Source organism: Bos taurus, chromosome 9 (assembly GCF_002263795.3).
Source record: "Bos taurus isolate L1 Dominette 01449 registration number 42190680 breed Hereford chromosome 9, ARS-UCD2.0, whole genome shotgun sequence".
Taxonomy (NCBI): Eukaryota; Metazoa; Chordata; class Mammalia; order Artiodactyla; family Bovidae; genus Bos; species Bos taurus.
The window spans coordinates 34,195,738-34,215,640 of NC_037336.1; the positions used below are offsets into that span (position 1 = coordinate 34,195,738).

The 19,903-nt window shown below is 41.7% G+C and overlaps 2 protein-coding genes across 3 annotated transcripts in view; one reads left to right on the top strand and one right to left on the bottom strand.

Annotated features, from left to right (window-relative positions):
• TRAPPC3L (trafficking protein particle complex subunit 3L) overlaps positions 1 to 19,903 on the top strand; it is a 38,631-nt gene that overhangs the window by 14,212 nt on the left and 4,516 nt on the right. The window lies entirely within an intron of this gene.
• Positions 12,501 to 18,700, bottom strand: CALHM5 (calcium homeostasis modulator family member 5). Of its 2 annotated transcripts, XM_024996961.2 has the most exons (3): positions 18,447 to 18,700; positions 17,995 to 18,319; positions 12,501 to 14,624 (listed from the first exon to the last, which is right to left on the bottom strand). In XM_024996961.2, exons 1-3 carry the CDS (start codon positions 18,620 to 18,622, stop codon positions 14,217 to 14,219), a joined length of 909 nt encoding a protein of 302 aa, XP_024852729.1. In that variant the 5' UTR covers positions 18,623 to 18,700; the 3' UTR covers positions 12,501 to 14,216. The 2 variants fall into 2 exon arrangements, with proteins under 2 accessions (XP_024852729.1, XP_005210817.1); XM_005210760.5 differs by having other exon boundaries at positions 17,995 to 18,596.

The following is a 19,903-nucleotide window of genomic DNA, read 5'->3' on the forward strand; positions in this document are numbered from 1 at the left end:
AGTTCAATGTAATGGAGATTAAATCTGAGTCCACATCCTGCTCAGCCACATTCCCTCTCTGTGACCCTGAGCAAATCATACAGCTTGTCCAAAGGTCAGTGTCCACATGTATCAGGTGAGACCTCTTCCAGTTGTGGTTTCCGGATTTTCAGGTATTGCTTTCCCTAGCTAAACTCTGGACACAGAACTGTAATCATAAACAGCTGAATATGTTGATTGCAGCTTCCAGTCTATCTCAGAACATCCGTGCCTTCTCGTTACTGATAGTATTTACAAATAGTTGACCTGGTGTAAACTCTGTTCATCAAAGCCTGGAAAGCTTTTTACTGTTAGGTCAATGTCATTATGATGGTTGCTCTGAGGGGTATAGACGGAATTTATGATTTTCTAGAATAAACATCACATCATTGGTATTGTCACAATGAAATTTTTAAATAGAAAAAAATATGATATAAAATATATAAAAGATAGAAACAGACTTATAAAACTTGAAATTCTGATCCTTAGGCTGAAAAAATTGGAACTCCATATATTGTGCTTGCAATAAATTCTGAAAAGCAAAAGCGAAATCTTTTACTTTGAATAGTATAAGTTGAAACCTTGGAAAGGTAAAGGAACTCATGATCAATCTTACTGAGAACATCTTTATTATGAAAATAAGGCAACATAAGGCTGTATTTTAGTTCAATCTTTTAATCAGGCTGTGACACACAGTTTCACTGTGTTTTATGCCTGTTGATCTTCCAAGAATTTGCTGCTGGCCAGCTTCTTTTATATGTATTTCTGTTCTCCATCCAACAAGAACAAGACTGTTTTACAATGAATGAAAATAATATGAAGTTTTCCTGAGTTACGGTAATACACATAAAATTTGACTTGATACTTACATAGATTATCCAGAAAAATTATATTGAATTTCATTTCCCCATCATGTCTGTAAGCTTTACAAAGGGAAGGATAATTTCTGGCATTCTTGGGGTTTGGCCCATCATGCCATGGCAAACCAGCGCATTGTAGACATTCATTAAATATTGTTGAAATGAATTTAGAAAGTATTTGAAGATTTTTTTTCACATCTACACTGTTGGTCCTCCTAGTCTGTCCAGAAGAGGGCAGTGGGCCGTATTCATCGCCAAATAGACTCCTCTCTCTTCCTCTCTTACTGTAACTCTCATCACCTGCAAAAGCCCCCTTATTTCAAGTAATATTTACTACGCTGAAAATACAGTGCTCTAAAAGTCTCTAGTTGCTCACAACAGCAAATCAGCAGTAACAAGATTTGAATTACAAAAGGATCCTGAACAGGAAAATAACGCTTTCGCTGCTGCTGCTAAGTCGCTTCAGTCGTGTCTGACTCTGTGCGACCCCATAGACGGCCCCCTACCAGGCTCCACCATACCTGGGATTCTCCAGGCAAGAGTACTGGAGTGGGGTGCCATTGCCTTCTCCAGACTCTCACTGAATAACAGACAATGAACTCATCTTGATAATTTTACTGAAATGTTTATTTTTTCCATGATTTATAGAAGTGTAGAAATTTTCAGGAGAAGATTCATTCTTGTTACATTGATGTCACTTGTGATTACAAAATGCAAGCATTAAAGAGGTAATCCAATACCATTTCACTTAACTTAATGGGCTCATATGTCTTCCAGTTTATTATAAGGGCAAATAGAAAATACAGTTGTACCTTTCTCTGGTCTAAAATCTAAGAAACATCTCCTAAGTTACAGAAAAATATTTCTCATGCTTTCCAAACACACTTATGGTTAAGTTTTACAATCTTGAGAAGCTAGAGACAAAATTGATCATTTAAATAAATCATTTCCATTTATTATGGGAAATGTTCGAAATGTATCCTAAAACTCCTCATGGAACAAAATTGTGTTAGGGAGACGTAATGTTGTTAGCATTGGGGTTGTCACGTTGTAGGGGCCTGTTGTGCGGATGTTCGGGACGCCACAGCTGGACCTCATGGAAGAATAGAAATGGAGTCTATCTTGTCATCTCAGTAGCCGGCATTTATGGTTCCTTACTTCAGTCTTCTGCCGTTTTAGTGACTCAGTTACTCTGGTTATTAAGCTCTTGCAGCTACCTACTAATATCGTTTTATTCTTCTTTATCTTTTCTCCATCTCAGTGATTCTGCTGCCTCACAGTTTTGGCCTCCTCTTGATTTCTACTTAGTCATTTACTCCAGGCATTTTTTTGCTTTCTGCCCAATTATTTAATCTGTGATTCTCTCTGTGTGTCTCACATTCAAAATCCCAAAAAGAGAGCCTCTAGCTGGTACAGCCAGTCACTAGCCCTCTGTTGGGTAGAGTTTTTACACTAAGCCGCTTCCACAGACCCATAGCCAAACTATGGACTGTCTTGATTTTCAAATGCCTGTCCTTGTCCATTGTGCTCAGTCGTGTCTGACTCTTTGCAACCCCGTGGACTGTAGCCTGCCAGGTTCCTCTGTCTGTGGAACTCTCTAGGCAAGAATACTGGAGTGGGTTGCCATGCCTTCCCGCAGAAGATCTTCCTGACCCAGGGATCAAACTCAAGTCTCCTGCATTGCAGGCAGATTCTTCACCATCTGAGCCACCGGGGGAAACAACAGGGTAATGAAACACAAAGCACGGCCATCAGAGGGAACCTCTCAGAAAGGGAACTCGGGCACGAAAAACAGCCTGCTGCTGCTGCTAAGTCGCTTCAGTCGTGTCCGACTCTGTGCCACCCCATAGATGGCAGCCCACAGGCTCCCCCGTCCCTGGGATTCTCCAGGCAAGAACACTGGAGTGGGTTGCCATGTCCTTCTCCAATGCATGAAAATGAAAATTAAAAGTGAAGTTGCTCAGTCGTGTCTGACTCTTCGTGACCCCATGGATTGCAGCTCACAGGCTCCTCCGTCCATGGGATTTTCCAGGCAAGGGTACTGGAGTGGGGTGCCATCGCCTTCTCCAAAAACCATCCTGAGACTTTCCCAAATGGGGAAAACAAAAGAAGAACCTTATTCTTTCCATCTAGGAAATTGATAGCAGTAATTTATGGGTCTTACTTTACCTGTGAACACTCTACTTGGTTTATTCATCTTACGGATGCTACTGTTTGTTTTCCTTTGTTCCAGCGGCCAGAATTCCTGTATACAATAGTGTGCTGCTGCTGCTGCTAAGTCGCTTCAGTCATGTCCGACTCTGTGCGACCCCATAGACAGCAGCCCACCAGGCTCCCCCATCCCTGGGATTCTCCAGGCAAGACACTGGAGAGGGTTGCCATTTCCTTCTCCAACGCGTGAAAGTGAAGTCGCTCAGTCGTGTCCGACCCTCAGCGATTCCATGGACTGCAGCCTTCCAGGCTCCTCTGTCCATGGGATTTTCCAGACAAGAGTACTGGAGTGGGGTAGCAGGCTCCATTTAGCATGCAAGCTACAAGGTACTGAAGAAGGGAATTGTCATTGTTACACATTTTGCAGACAATAATCAAGTAAGCAAACCTTTCCAAAAAAAGAAAATGTTTCCCCTAGGAAGCAGTCCAAGTGAAACCACATTGTTAGTTGAAAGTAAATATTTTAGACCATTAGCAAGAGTGGGGCAGACATTTCTTAGAACACTAAACTCAGAGATACTTTGGTGGAAGGGAGATAACCAAGTTCTCCTAAGACAAAAATGATGTTGTGCTTCAGTAGACAGTATTTGGTTTTTCTTTTCAATTTCTTATAAAAGAACCAATCATAAAAGTTCTGGTCCTCTAATCCTATGGGGGTTTTGCTTTTGCTTCTTTTTTTCTAAATCCCTTGCAGTCCTTTCTCTTGGCATTCTGTGTTTCTTCAGAGAATGTTACCAGAGATGACCTGATATTTTTATGTGAATAGAGAAACTGCCTGGGTGAAGTGAACTTAAACCAGGCCATTCAAGTCAGAGACATCAGTATATCTTAGGATGTTTTTCTCCTCTTAAAAACAAAACAAAGCAAACAGTTTTGTTCCTTATGCTTCTGTATTTTACTTTTGCTTTTTTTTTTTCCTGATTATATTTGGCTTCCTTCATTTTCTTAACAATATACTTTATCTTTAAAAAAAAATACCTTCCACAAAAATCACCATATTTCACAATTCTGTAGTAATAATCAGTCACTCAGTTGTGTCCAACTCTTTGCAACCCCATGGACTATAGCCCGTCAGGCTCCTCTGTCCATGGGGATTCTCCTGGCAAGAATATTTGAATGGTTTGCCATGCCCTCCCCCAAGGAAATCTTCCCAATCCACAGATAGAACCAAGGTCTCCCACATTGCAGGTGGATTCTTTACGGACTGAGCCACCAGTGAGGCCCAAGAATACTGGGGTGGGTTGCCTTCCAATTCTGAGTGTAAGCCTAAATGGAATGCACCCAGTACCATGCACAACATACATGATTATGTTGACACCTTAATTCTGTGCACAAAAGGGGGAGGCTTTTTTTCTGTGCTTTAAATGTTTTATTATTTTTTTTCTCTTACCAGGATAAAAATTTAAATCTCAATTTTAAAGTTGCCTCCATTCCTACGATGCCTCCCCAAAGATACACATAAACAGATACACCCCTTGCCTTTTACACACCACTTACTTAAAGGGATAGACAAAGAAATGCAGCCTGAATGGCATAAAATAAAGGGAGCCTTGGAACATTTTTATGGCTAGGCAACACTTGTCCTTTGTTAAAATCTCTTACTGATGTGGAGGACTGGTTTTCGCTGATCCTTTTGGTAACGCGTTCATGCTGCTTTTACGGCCTCAGGGCCAGGAGCATGCCTCTGATGCTGCCTAGTTAGTGGTCAGCATCACCAGTGATAACACACCTTCCTTCTTCTGCAACACGTGCTCTCCACACTCAGCTCAAATCTCTCCACGTCAGGCAACTCAAAGCCGTAACCCGGACAACCTGCCAGGAATCCTAACACTATGGGGTGGGAAGAGGGAGAGGGTGCAGTGGGCCACCGCTAATTTCTCCTCCATGAAATTGTTTAACAGCCAACAATTGTGACTCTGGGACAAAGAGCCCCCAATCCTGAATTTGTAGGTATCTTGCCACTGTTTTATACTAGAATAATTTTTAAGTAGATGTTTGAGGATTTAGACATTATGATATGGGCTCCCATCCGCACCCAAAAGATTGAAGTGGGAAACTGAGGTCCTAGAACAATGGAGTCCTCAGAATCTACCTGGCATTCAGGAGCCAGGCACTCCTTACCTGTGATGCGTACAGGGAACTGAAGCAGCGGTGGGAAAGAAGCCAAGTGGCAGCCTGGGTCACTCATCAGAAGCGTCTGGGCAGACCAGGAGGGTCAGGTTCACAACCAACAGGGTGGCAACTGGAGAGCAAGTCAGAGAGCAGTTCCTAACGCAGCACGGTGGATGTGGGTTTCAGGGCTGACGCACCACACGTGCCCCATCCCCAACTCCTTCCTAGGATTCCTGCTTCCTCTCATCCCGCAGTCAAGCAATGGAAGTGAATCAGACTAAGCCTCAACAGAACATCTTTCTTTGCTATTAATTGCTATTTTTCAAAGGCTAGCTCAAAATCTAGTGGTAGAGGCCTACTGACTTACTTTACTTTTTTCCAACATATGGTATTAACATAAGTCGGAGCCCTTAGTAAACAGGGATTAAATTCCATGGAAGTCACAGCATAGCACCACACAGCATTCCAGAGAAGGCTGATCTCACAGTTAGCTGAATGTCAGACCATTTTCCTAGTTAGTAACATTGTCGAGCAGAGAAGACAGAAAAACTAAAAGGAAAGAAAAATCCTTTATAGTCAGAAAATTCTCAATATTTAAAAATGATGAATATTAACAGCAAAGGGCACACACAAAATATTTTGAAAATTCTTACCATTTGGTCCAGAAATGTGTTTCTTAAAAATCAGAAAACTTTTTAAAGCAAACATAACCATTTAGACTGAATTTTCCCCCTCTGAGTAGGCAAAAACTGCCTTATATAAACACCCCCACACTCGCTCTGTTCCCTTTGTAGCTCAGGGAGGGGTGAAAGAAAAAAAGCGTGGGAAGTTTTCCTTTGTGAACAAGCTTGCGTGCATAACCACAAGTTCGGTGGATTCTGCAGGCTGAGGGTGTCTAACCCAGAGGACTGCATCAATTGCTTTGGCAGATTCTCAGTATGAAGCCAAGGCACCTGCAAGAAAATTACCCTTTAACTTTTTATAGACTACATTTGTATAACGTTATTTTTCTTTTAGACACAGAGAAGTATCTCTTAAGGCTCAACTCTCAGTAAATTCTGCAAGTTACCTCCCCTTACTTGTGAATGTCTATCTTCTACTTCTGTTCATGGTCAAATCTTACAGGCAAACTGGCTCTTTCCAGGCATCTTGTCTCCTTAGCACTATTACCAAAGATGTTCCAGAAGGAAGTGTTCAATCTTTCAGGTATCTCAGCACATGAAATCCAGACTGTCCTTAAGTTTCCATTGGAGACTCTTGGTCTTATTCCTGTGGCTTAACTTATTTGGAAGAAACTCATGAAAGAGACTGACTTATGAAACAAACTTAAGTGTTTGGGTTGAAAACAGCAATAGCATTGGGAGCATTTCATTAATGTAAATTTATCATGAAATTCCTGAGTAGGGGGTGAAAACAGTTGAGGAAACACTGGGAAACAAAACCCCAAAAGCTCAAGCAAGCTCTACCTGAGCCTGGAGATTCGGAGACACGTGGGCAGGCAAGCCCTGCTTGCTGTGTCTTGTAGTTTGTGTCAGAAGTAAGATTCTGTCTGGATTTGCCCTGACCTCTCAGTGCTGCGCCAGAGTAATGGTTATCGACCCTGACTATTTCATAGAATCATCAGCTTCTCCCAACTCCAAATTCTGATGCCCAGGCCCTAATTTTGACCAATTAAATGATAGTCTCTGGGAATAAGGCCCAGGCATCAGAAATTTTAAAATGCTCCCTATGTAATCTTAGGGCTTCCCAGGCAGCGCTAATGGTGCCTGTAGAACCTGTCTCCCAATGCAGTTTGATCCCTGGGTCAAGAGCCCCTGGAAAGGGGCATGGCAACCCCTCCAGTAGTCTTGCCTGGAGAATCCCATGGACAGAGGAGCCTGGTGGACTATGGGCCACAGGGTCTCAAAGAGTCAGATGTGACTGAAGTGACTTAGCATGCACGCACACACGCATGTGATCTTTAATGGCACACACTGCTTTAGAGCACGGTTTTCTTGATGCACCAGGGTGATCACTGCAGAGGTGGGGTGGCATGTGGGGACTGCTACTTCTTCTCTCAGTTCAGATGCTTCCAGAGTTACCACTCCCTTTTATCTCCTTTAAGTGCTTCAAATAAAATAAAATGTAATTGGGAAAAAAGTGGAAAACATTAGAGGGATGTAACCAAGGAGAGTCTTGATAGAAACAATGCCCGCCAGTGTTGGGATAACTAGTTTATCCCATCGAGGAGGAGGTAGGGAAAGAAACTGCTTCTTTCAGGACCTTCACTCCAAAGAAGATGAAATTGATCAAACACCAGTTTCTAACTGTATGTTTGCAACTACGTATTTCTTGAACTGCTTTACTTCCTTTTTAGTATCAGGTGAAACTCACTCATTGGAGAAGGCAATGGCACCTCACTCCAGTACTCTTGCCTGGAAAATCCCATGGACAGAGGAGCCTGGAAGGCTGCAGTCCATGGGGTCGCTGAGGGTCGGACACGACTGAGCGACTTCACTTTCACTTTTTACTTTCCTGCATTAGAGAAGGAAATGGCAACCCACTCCAGTGTTCTCGCCTGGAGAATCCCAGGGACGGGGGAGCCTGGTGGGCTGCTGTCTATGGGGTCGCACAGAGTCAGACACGACTGAAGCAACTTAGCAGCAGCAGCAGAAACTCACTCATAGTTAGCCAACAGTTTAAGGAAGCAAGCCTTTTAAAAACCCTGATTACTATCTCTCATGTTTCGTCTCTTGGCACAAACACCAACAAAACACCTGGGAGAAATCTTCCCGATCTGTTGATACCATCAGCAATTATTATTATTGCAGAAGCACATCCTTTTATGTTAAAAATCTAAGAATAAAATGTTGTTACCACGCAACTAGTGGAGACGAAAATGGCAACCCACTCTAGTATTCTTGCCTGGAAGAATACAGTCCATGGGGTTGCAGAGTCAGACATGACTTAGTGACTAAACCACTACCACCATGCAACTAGTAACCATTTTATAGGTTGTGTACTCGGCCAAAGGATGTGTATATTTTGAGGTATTTTCTAAAGCAAAATTATTCAACATCACCTGAATTAATAACTTTTCTTACTTTATCCTCTTCCTTGAAACAATCTAGAGAATGTGATTAAGTAAATCAATTCATTTTCCCCAATTTAATCTCAGCCATTACAATTTAAAATGTTTTAAAGATTTTTTTTTTTCTGGCACTGGTGTGGCTGTAGGGTCAGGAAATTTGAAACTGTGAAAAGACAGCTGGTCATACAGACAGACAGAAAGATGTGCTCTCAGAGATAAAATATTAAAGTTTGGGTACTCTTCTAAATCTTTTATGAACTTTCCATTGCTGAAAATTTCTTCTTTATCAATTGTAATTTTTATCTGAGGAAATAAAATATGATAGTGATGCTACGTTCTAACTGTGCTTCTGGTTCACCTCATCAATACAGTGAACGAGAAGCATAGTTCAAGCATAACTATCTCAAATGTCTAGAAACCCAAGTGAAAACACTGTACAGAAAGGGAAAGAGGCCAAGGGCCCAAATAGAGACCAAGCAACTTGGAGACAGACATCAATCCCCAAGAGTACACGCAGAAGACAACGGACTAGCAATTTATGGACTACTGCCTTAAGACTCAGGACAACAGAGTTGAAAACAACTCTGATGTACTAATCCAACACTCAGAAATTACAAGTGAGGAAATTCACTTTAAAAGATTAAATGAACACTTGAGAATACACTACCATGAAGCAGTATTTATGTGACAGAAGTTGAATTACACTAATTCAGGTCCAATTCAGGTCCACACTTAAGCTCCATCTCTTACCTGTGGCTTAAACATAACCTTTTTGAAATTTAATATTATTCATAAAGGTGGAAACAATCATCTTTCCCAGTATGCTTTTGAAATTTTAAATACAAATTATATGTAAAACATCCAACACATAATAGTTTGTTAACAAATTTTAATTCTCCCTTTCCTCTTTAGTGGAGTAGCAAAATTTAGAATATAATCTCTCTTACAAATATTCTTTTATTTGGCTAGGCAAATATTCTTTCTGCACAACTCGATTTTAACAAACAACTGAACTTTGAAAATATTATTTGAAGCAACCTAAAAGCAGTTTTCTTCCAGGATCAAATATGACATTTTATATTTGTAAGAAGAATCTTCCAACCTCCAAAATGAATTAAACTAACCTAATGCTCTTGACCAAAACCCTACTCCAGTAGGTGTAAGTACAAAGGCACTGGCACGTGCCTTGCCTGCAAGTAACACAGGCCTCCTTCTGGGGCTACCCTCCATGTTCAAGTTCAGCCTCAGTAGCTCAGCTTGACTCCTTACCTCTCCTAAAACCTCATTATGTCCCAGTACTCATTTAGGGCTTCATTAAGTTTTAGTCAGAAGCCACTGCATTAAACAATTAAAACTGGAGCCAGATCCTTCCTTGTGTCAGCTCCCGAGGGCAATCTAGGCTCCCCTGGGAACTTTGGGGAAGGAAGAGATTGGTTGAATACATGATAACAATCAAGGCTGAAACCACACCAATGAGAATAGTCATCCTTGCAGCTGCCACATAAAAGGAGCATGTACAGATCCAATGCTCCTTGCTCTTTAGGTCATAGGTAAGGGGCTGCAAATGTCAAAAAGTCAACTACTGACTTTATTCTGGTTGCATGAGTGAACAAAGGAGAACAAACCAACATGCTATTATCATGCACATAAAAATGAACAATTCCTTGAATTACCACATATTATGTGCCTCCTAATCTGGTCCCACCACTTCGTGGGAAATAGATGGAGAAACAGTGTCAGACTTTATTTTTGGGGGCTCCAAAATCACCGCAGATGGTGACTGCAGCCATGAAATTAAAAGACGCTTACTCCTTGGAAGGAAAGTTATGACCAACCTAGATAGCATATTCAAAAGCAGAGACATTACGTTGCCAACAAAGGTCCGTCTAGTCAAGACTATGGTTTTTCCAGTGGTCATGTATGGATGTGAGAGTTGGACTGTGAAGAAAGCTGAGCACCAAAGAATCGATGCTTTTGAACTGTGGTGTTGGAGAAGACTCCTGAGAGCCCCTTGGGCTGCAAGGAGATGCAACCAGTCCATTCTGAAGGAGATCAGCCCTGGGATTTCTTTGGAGGGAATGATGCTGAAGCTGAAACTCCAGTACTTTGGCCACCTCATGCTAAGAGTTGACTCCTTGGAAAAGACTCTGATGCTGGGAGGGATTGGGGGCAGGAGGAGAAGGGGACGACAGAGGATGAGATGGCTGGATGGCATCACTAACTCAATGGACATGAGTCTGAGTGAACTCCAGGAGTTGGTGTTGGACAGGGAGGCCTGGCATGCTGCGATTCATGGGGTCGCAAAGTCGGACACAACTGAGTGACTGAACTGAACTTAACTGAACTGAATAGCATGTTGGTTGCCTTCTAACCAACTCATCCCGTGTTGTCCCCTTCTCCTCCTGCCTTCAATCATTCCCAGCATCGGGGTCTTTTCAAATGAGTCAGTTGTTTGCATCATATGGCCAAAGTCTTGGAGTTTCAGCTTCAGCATCAGCCCTTCCAATGAATATTCAGGACTGATTTCCTCTAGGATGGACTGGTTGAATCTCCTTGCTGTCCAAGGGACTCTCAAGAGTCTTCTCCAACACCACAGTTCAAAAGAATCAATTCTTCTGCGCTTATCTTTCTTTATATATTCATTAAGGAATAGCTTTTTCATGTACTCAAATAACTAGCACTTAGAAAATACCATGGAAAAAAGAAAACATTAGACTAGTGGCAAAGAAGAATGAAGAGGTACAATATTTGCAAAACGTAGGTGAGGAAAACTTTAAAACTATCCCTAAGTGATGAAAGGTAGCCTTGAATAAATAGAAAATACATGGAAAGTCACCCCATGTTCTCAGACAGGTTGATAATAGCACAAAGTCTCATTCTGTAGATCTGGGGTGAGGCCCAGGATTCTGAGTGACTTCTGTCTCGCCTTCCCCAGTGTAGACTGCTTTGTGCTTTACAGCTGTTGCTCTCAAGATGTGGCCCCTAGACCAGCAGCAGCAGCATCACCTGAGGAGTTGTTAGAAACGCAAATTCTTACCCCCAACCTGCCAAATCAGACACTTGGGCTCAGCAATCTACATTTTAACAAGCCATCCAGATGATTTTTGGCACACATTAAAGTTTGAGAACCAGCACTTCTAAAGTTTAAGTTGCATAGAATCACTCAAGATCTCGTTTAATGGAAAGCTTGATTCAACAGGTCTGGGATGGAGTCTGATTCTGCATTTCTAACAGGCTCCCTCATGATGCTGATGCTTTGGTTTGAATGTAACACTTTGAGGAGCAAAGCTAGAAGACCAATCTGTTTCTAACTTACTCAAGGCCGGCCTGTCCTGTGCTTTCCACTGTCATCTTTTTCTGGGTATTAATGCTAAAAATATGTCACTTTCTCAGTAATATGTTTATTTTAAACCAAATTAACTCATAGCAGTGTGTTCCTCTCAAACCAAATTTAACAAAAAATCATTAAAAATGAATCTCAGGCTTTGGTGGAGCCAGTTTGGAGAAGTAACTATTCAGCATCTATCAAATCATTCCACAGCTCATTCACTACTTACTGAAATCAAGAGATAAATGTTATTATAAAAATCTATGCATAAGGAGATATTTGCATAATCTATATATAAATTCAATGTGCCTCTAATCTCTCATTTAACAAATTCTGATTTTCACATATTAGTGTTCAGGATATCTTCATAATGCCCATAATTTGATTGGCTTCAAACAACCAACATTTATTTAAGCTCAGGGGATTTGGACAGGACACAGTGGGGACCCTTTTATAATATTTGCAGCAGATGGTGTGGCTGAGAAGTCTGCATGGCTGGTATGACTTCACTCAGACCATAGATCTAGGATCTTTTTCCTGGATGTTTGCTGGATCCTCTGGTTCTTCTCCATGTCTTGTCTGCTGAAGCTGGAATGTCCAAATGACTTCTTTACTCATATGCCTGGTAACTAACCTAGACGGACTCAAACAGTTGGAGCTGGCCAGCTATGATCTCTCTTTGTCTCGGTCTCTCTCCACTTGGCTACTTTAGCCTTCTTCAGGGCTTGGGACTCTTCATTAAGGTAATTGCATTTCTTACATGGTGGCTGGTTTTTACCAGAGTAATCACTGCCAGAGACCAAGGCATAAGCTGGAATAGTTCTGCAACCTGGCTTCACCTCTGCTACATATTGTTGGTTCGTTAAGGTCAGACTCAAGGAAAAGAGGAAAAGACTCTCTCTCTCAATTGGTGCCATTAAGCCATGTTTAATCTACCATGGTTAGGTTTTATTGCAGTGAAACTCAGATCCACCAAAGTGGTACCAGAGACAGTTTGGCTAGAAGGAAAGTAAATGCACCACAAAATCTTCTTAGAAAGTTCTGGCTCATATTGTCTCTTCCTAACTCTGATTTCAGTGACATCACCTGGGTAACTTGAAATTACAATATAGAAATGGGCAAACACTTCAAATAACCACTTTTTCCAAGAACCAATTGTTACACATTTGTCACACACCATGTTTAAAACCCAAACAATATTGCAACCCCACAGCCCCCGCCTCCCACTCTCCCACCTACACATACACACACACACACACACACACACACACACACACACAACCTGACTCTGCACCTCCAAGTTCCCAAGGATATGTGTCAGGTCTTATACCTATAGGATCCTTTCCCCAGTTTGGGATAATGCCACATGATAATAAGGAATTCAGCCCCAGGATTCTCCAATGAGGAGGCAAGGACCCTCCATGGTATAAGCTGTGAGCCACAGCATAAAGCATGGTACCTCTTTCTTAAATATTGATTCCATTCATAGATTTAGAGGGAAATAATGTATCTATATATTTAAACTAATGTGGATATATTATATAATAGAATACAAAATTTGCATTCTGTAGGAGCCCACTAAAGTGTTTTTAGTTTCTTATAAAGTCACAAGGTAATAAATGAACTTCAAGGTTGAAAAAAAGTTCTAACGTATAATATTAATACTGTTGTTGCTGTTTAGTCGTGTCCAACTCTTTTGTGACCCTATGGACTGTAGCCTGCCAGGCTCCTCTGTCCATGGGATCTCCCAAGCAAGAATCCTGGAGTGGGTTGCCATTTCCTTCTCCAGGGGATATTCCTGACCTAGGGATTGAACCTGGGCCTCCCGCATTGCAGACAGATTCTTTGCCACTGAGCCATCTGGGAAGCCGTATACAACATTAATATATGCCTTTATATAAATAGTCATAAGAATAGGTGTGTGTGTGCTTGTATGTATGTGTACATGTGTATTTTTTAATGTAGAAATAAGCCCATGAAGGCAAAAGTGCCTAGAACCCACAAGAGTCATAATACAGCTCTGACTCCAGGGGTCTATTTTCAATGCATAGTGGAAACATGAGAAAAGCTCTGATTTTTGGCATCATATCCTTTCAACATGTTATTTTTTAGAACTGATGTCTTCAGATTCCAAGGAAATGAATTTTAAATGGTAGCATTTCATTACATCCTTGGAAGGTAGTAAGATAGATTTACTACGAGGATTTCTACCAACTACACCGCAGATCCCACTGTGTGGAAGTGGGAAGTCTGTTAATAACAGAAGTCTGTTAAGGGGACCAGGCTCACTCACAAGTCACCACTGCTCCCCCTGGATTCTGTGACTGTATTTACACAGAGTGGCAGAACTTCTTGCATGAGTCTCACTGTCAGTCATCAAATCTTAGAACCTGAAGCCCCTTGAGCCCGACTCCCAACCCCCAACCAATACAAGGGCACCACTGTCACCATCTTTGGCCAGTCACTCAGCATCAGTTTGAGCATGTGAAACCTTTGTCATGTCTAAAAAGCTGCTTCCCTTTGTGTTATTGTCTGATTAAGAAATATTAAATGGAAGAAAACACAGAGATACTCTGGTAGCTGTTGATGCAGGAGGAAGATGTCTGGACCCCGTGAGTCAGTGATGGTGGGTGAGCTGCACGTTTTGGGCGGTACCCATAAGCATCATTGTGGTCTCCTCATCCTCCGGACGAAGGTCTAGACCCTCCTCTACCACCCTGTGGAGGGTGCTGTAGTGTTGCCGATTTTGGTGGAAGGAATGGAGCTCCGAAGCAGCCTCCCAGGCTGCAAAGGTGGGCATGGGGAAGACATCTGGCCTCTTGTTTTCCAAGAAGCATTTCAGGTTTCTGTCACTCAGCTTTTTGGCGTAGTCCACGAATGTGTTTTCCAACTGCTCCTTCTCCTTCTGTGCATACGTCTTCCAAAAACTCAGCTGAAGGTAACTAACTTTAGATCGGCAGCGAGCATAACACGTGGTGAGCAGAGAAAAGAAAGATGCGGAACAAATCAGGAACCATCCTAGAATCTTAGAAAGAAAGAAATATTGAGCATACCAAAAGCAAAGCTACTTCTCAAGGAGACGGGGTAGTGTTATTGGGAAGTATATGGCTAATTTAATAGCAGACCTCAGTTGATATCTTTCATCTTAATTAACAAGTTTTGTTTTTTGTTTTTTGTTTTTCTACAAAGTTAAGGTTTACCTAACCTCTGTTCTCCATCCTACCCACTATTGCTGGTATGCAAAGAAATACCCAGAAGGCAGGCAAATGGAAATGAGCAAAAATATAGATTATCCAAGAACTGGAAGAACCAAGCCCTCATATAGTACTAGCTTTAAAGGAAAGAATTCTGTGTGTGAGCATATTACCAGTTCCTTAGTGGAGTATCTTCAGGCATTGATACGTGGATATTCACGACCAGTGACTGATTTTTCCCACGTTACATTGTTTACAGAGAACCGCAGGCCCTTCCTGAGAGAGGTAGCTTCACTCATTACCCTATCCCATCTCACTGTAAAGCAAGACAAATGTAACACAATAAGGAAACTGAAGCTATAAGAATTGGAAGCTCGCGTAAAAGCCAAGGGGAAAAAAAAAAAGAACGTTTGGACATCAGTTCTCAAAAATAACACATTGAAAGGATATGATGTAAAAAAAAAAAACAGAATGAATTTTTTGGCCAACCCAATATTTTTCGTAATTGGAGTTAATTTCATATGTGAACAACTAACAAAGCTCTTTCCAAGTTTCTCTTAATATTTTAGTTAAATGGCCCTTAGTATTTCTCAGCAGATGGGCCTATTTGAACATAAAAATAACAATCTGCAAATGAACCCATGCTGACCATAATAGAACAACAAATAAGCTCCAATGTTTATTTGGAAACCAATGGTTGCCAAACTCTGATTCAGACTACAGAGGTCACTGTGCAGGATCTCAGACCCTACATGAGTGCCTGCTCTGGGTTGGCACTGGTTGGGTTTAAATCTCAGCTTTCACTTTTTTACAGATATTCTCTGTGCCTCTGATTCCTCAGCTGTAAAGTAGGGGTTACCCTCCTCAGAATGTAATTTAGAGGATTAAAATGAGGTGATGTAGAAATCCACGTGACTCAGTAAGTATCAGCTATTAGCATGGGCTATTATTTTTCAATCATATCCATGTCTATGTAAAGGCATTACTGAACATAGAGTATCTCTCTGACATGATTTATATTTACTTTACTTATATTTACTTTAATCACTTGTGGTTGGCTACATCAGATCTTCCTCTTTTCTCTAACCTCTATCTTTTTCCACACAGCCCATCCTCCTGCAGGCCATCTCACTTCAGTATCTAAACCAATTCTGCTGAGTTATTCACTGTTTGATCAGCTTCAGGCCCTCCTCCCCTCATTGCGTGGCCTTAGCATCAACTTGCTTTCACGTGAGTGCTGAGCACTGAGCCCTCTTGTTCTTCACTAATTCATGGTACCCAGGATCTAACTAGACATGATGGATGGTCCCACCCCAGCCCTCAATAATACACCATTCTGCATGTGTCTTCTCCCTCAAACCTTGGCATTTTTCTCATCAGTTTAAAATACTTACTGTGTGCCAGCAGTTTTATGCCCATTTATGTCCATCATCTCTGTACTTCCAAGGGTAGGTGTTATTACCCCCAACTATGAGGACACTGGGGCTCTCAGGGGTCAAACAGTAGCTCTGGGTCACATAGCTGGTGAGCAGTAGAATCAGGATCAAACCCAAGACTAGGCAACTCCAAGATGGAGTTCTTGCCACTACTCTACCTACCCAAAGGACAGAAAGCCACCCAGCTGGATTTCGTTCCTCTGCCCCACCCATGGACGTGGCACTTTTTCCACCCCTACCCACATACCCAGCTGTGGGTCCAGACTGTTTGCTGCCCCTGCCTATCGGAAGCACTGCGGTCAGCACCTGCTATGATACAGCTCCCTTTGTCCACATCTCTTATGCATCATCCCCTAAGGAATCAGCCCCAGGTCCTTCTCATTCCTCTGAAAAACAAACAGGTCAGTGTGCCCAGGCTCAGCTGTGGCAAGGACAGGCATGATTTCCTTATGCCTGTATTTAGAGAAGGAAAAGCTCACCCAGTGGTGTTTGGATCCGCTGCTACCTGAATGGAGCCTGGTACCCCAGGACACAAATCATAAATCACTCACTGCATCATCACATTTGTAATTAAGACCTTCCTTCAGCAAAAGAAGGAAGATGTTTGGCAGCCTGGCATGTTTTTGTCTAAAATGTGCTTTATGCATTAAACAAAGGGTTTTATGGGGGAGCATTTATAGGCTTATTAGTTTATAAAGAGAGTCTGAATATATTGCCAACCAGTTTGGAAACAATTTTTGATTTGATGTGTTGTTGAAAAGACCAGTCTGTATTGAAAAAAAAAAAGAGTAAAGTCTCAGTATTTTCAGCGCATTTATTCTTAAACAAATAGCCTTCCTGACAGACTGTGGACCTGTTTATCTACTCCTATTGCTTGTTTTGATTTGTGAAATATCATTCCTGCTCCTCACAAGTAGGAATTCAGTCTTTTCCTGAGGCCAGGGCCAGGCTCACATCTGGATTTGTGCTCATGTCTCTGAAAGAATGACAAGCTACTTCCTTGTATCAGTTAGGTAAAGCTACAATTTCCTTCTGTTAAATAAAACAATGCCCCAAATCTTGAGCTCCGAAAGTAACGTAAGAAGAACTTTTTAGCTATAGAACACAGAACATAGGAGGAAAACTCCCTGGAGAATATGGTTCTGTTTCACTGAAGGCTATTTAAAGTCTGCCAACATCCCATTTTATACAGGAAATTCTTTTCCACGTTAACAATATTTACACATAGAGATAGCAGTTGCCAGAAATCATGCAAGGGAATCTCTACACTAATTATATGATGTGCAACTTTGAAAAGTATTAGCTCACTTGATTTAGCTGTATTTTAATGGATGTATGCTATGCATGTATGTGTGTGTTTCTCTGAAAAACCAGTTTGAAAATAATTAATAGAAGGCAGTAATTTCTAATTACAGCTCTGCCATTAACACTTTATAATGAGTTAGTGTCATGCATCATTTACAAAGTCAACCCAGAGAGATTGTTTTAAAGTACTTAAGTGTTTACAGATGTCTAACTCAAGAGGAGATTTTCTTTTCGAAAGTGGAAAAGACAATCCAATCAGCAATTTTATTAGCCATCCAACCTCGGAAAAGCTTTTCCTGAGACTGTCTTAACGCTGCACCACATTCCAATTTCCAGAGTTTCAGAATGTTCTGGCAGGATTCAGGCTCTACCCTGGCTGAACGAAGTACAGAGAGAATACTTCAAGCTCATGCTGGGGGGCAGGGGGGTGTGGGGGAAAGGCACTTGTGTCCCTTCTTACCTGAGACTGGGCTTGCAGCGACAATTTCAGTTCTTCGTTGTCTGTGGGGGTCATGCTGGTTTTTCCGCAAGATACTTTGTAAAGTTCTTTCCAGCACTCTTCAGGCTTGCCTTTGCAAATCAGATCAAGGAGTCTTGGACTTTGGGTCCCGCTCATTGCACATTCGTAAAAAGTCCCATTGAGCAAAGCCACAGACAGCCACATCACTGGAGCCACCAATGAGCTCAGAATGATCTGCCCCAGGACGGAGAAGAAGCGGCAGTTGTGGCCCCTGGGGAAGATTTTCCTGGGATTCACACAGCAGCCTGTGAAGAGTCTCCATGACCTGTTATTCAGAAAGAATCCCAGGATCAGTAACACCCAGGCGGGAGCAAACAGGAAAGCCAGCCCGTAGATCACATTCTCAGTGCCGCAGGGACACTTGAAAGCCACGAGTGAAAAGAGACGCTCACCTCCCACGGTCAGCAGAGCCATGAAGCTGTAGCCAATGAAAGTTTTCTGGTTGAGGATGAATTTTAGAAACCCCTGAAGAGCATCCATGTTGGAGATACACAGAGGGAAAATGCTTTGCTCTTACTTGTTGGCAGAGCCTCTGTGGCAGTGGCCGAGGGTGGAGCTCTTTCTTCATTAGAAACAACAGTCCTCCTTCTCAGACTGAATTCAGCCAGATAAGGAAACAATGTCATTCCCTAGGAATGAATATTTCCCAACAGTGTTCAGATAATGCCTCCTACTGGTGGATGTTAGGCCATGAAACTAGAGCCAAAACACTGGGAATAAGAGTAAATTCACAGTGAACAGCCCCCACTTTTATGTTATTTCCATGTGGCTTGGATTGAGAATCAGAAAGAAATTCCGACTATTACAGATAATAATAGTTTAGGAATTTTCCATCCAAAGGAATAAACATTAGCAGAAATCGCGTTTCAGCCAATTGGTTGGGAGCCAAATCAAGTCTCCTAGCCTAGACTTTCATGATGGTATTTTTCTCTTGTTACTTAAAACTTTTGCTACTTTGACTTAAGATCTGGAAGCTTCATTTTACATCCTCTTTAACTGATCTGTGACTTTATCAAATTTTTGGATTTGGGCTGTTTGAAATTTATATGGAAAAGTTCAGGGAGAGTTTGAGTTTTGAGTGAAAGATAAAGTGAGAAGGGTCCTCATCATTTCTTTCCTAGACTATCATAGTAACCTCTTGATTGGTATTTCTGCCTTTGACTTCATGCCTACCCCCATTCTCAACCTTAAATTCGTCCTCTATGCTGACATGAAGGAGATCCCTCTAATATAGAAATCCAGTTCCTCCCTAGCCTACTCACATCTTTGGGGCTCCCTGTTGCCCACAAGTTGATGAATGCAAACTTTCCCTGAACCTCATCATGGAATTCTGTGCCCTTGACATGTTCCTTCTATCTGGAATATCCCCCCCACCCCCATGCACACACACACACACACACACACACACATACACCTGACCTTGTCTACCTGGCAAACACTCGCTCAGTATTCATAAACAGCGTAGAAGCTTCTTCCTCTGTAAATATTTCAAGGGTTATTTCCTAATATACAGCATTGTACTTGTGGAGCTTATTGTAATATTGCAGTTATTTATTTACTATCTATAGCTCCTTTTAAACTGTAAGCTCTTCTAAAACAGGAACTACATCTTAATACATTTTGTATTCTGGGTGTAAAGATGATGTCAAACACAGAATGAATGCCTATTCAAGAATTCGTTTTTCAAATAGTTGTTGAATTCCCCTGTGTGCCAGGCACTGGGCTAGACAGGCAGTACTCAACGTGTACTGTTGAATGAATGACTGAATCATGAACATTTTAGTACTTCTAATTATGTGTCATTTAGGAAATTGTCTTCACTTCGCTTCTACACTGCTTTTAGTATTAA

Excerpts from the sequence above, each read along its gene's own strand:
- CALHM5 (XM_005210760.5), bottom strand. The coding sequence starts at position 18,534 with ATGGATGCTCTTCAGGGGTTTCTAAAATTCATCCTCAACCAGAAAACT. Across the intron at positions 14,625-17,994 it reads CGCTGCAAGCCCAGTCTCAG|ATTCTAGGATGGTTCCTGAT; the intron begins GTAAGAAGGGAC and ends TTTCTTTCTAAG.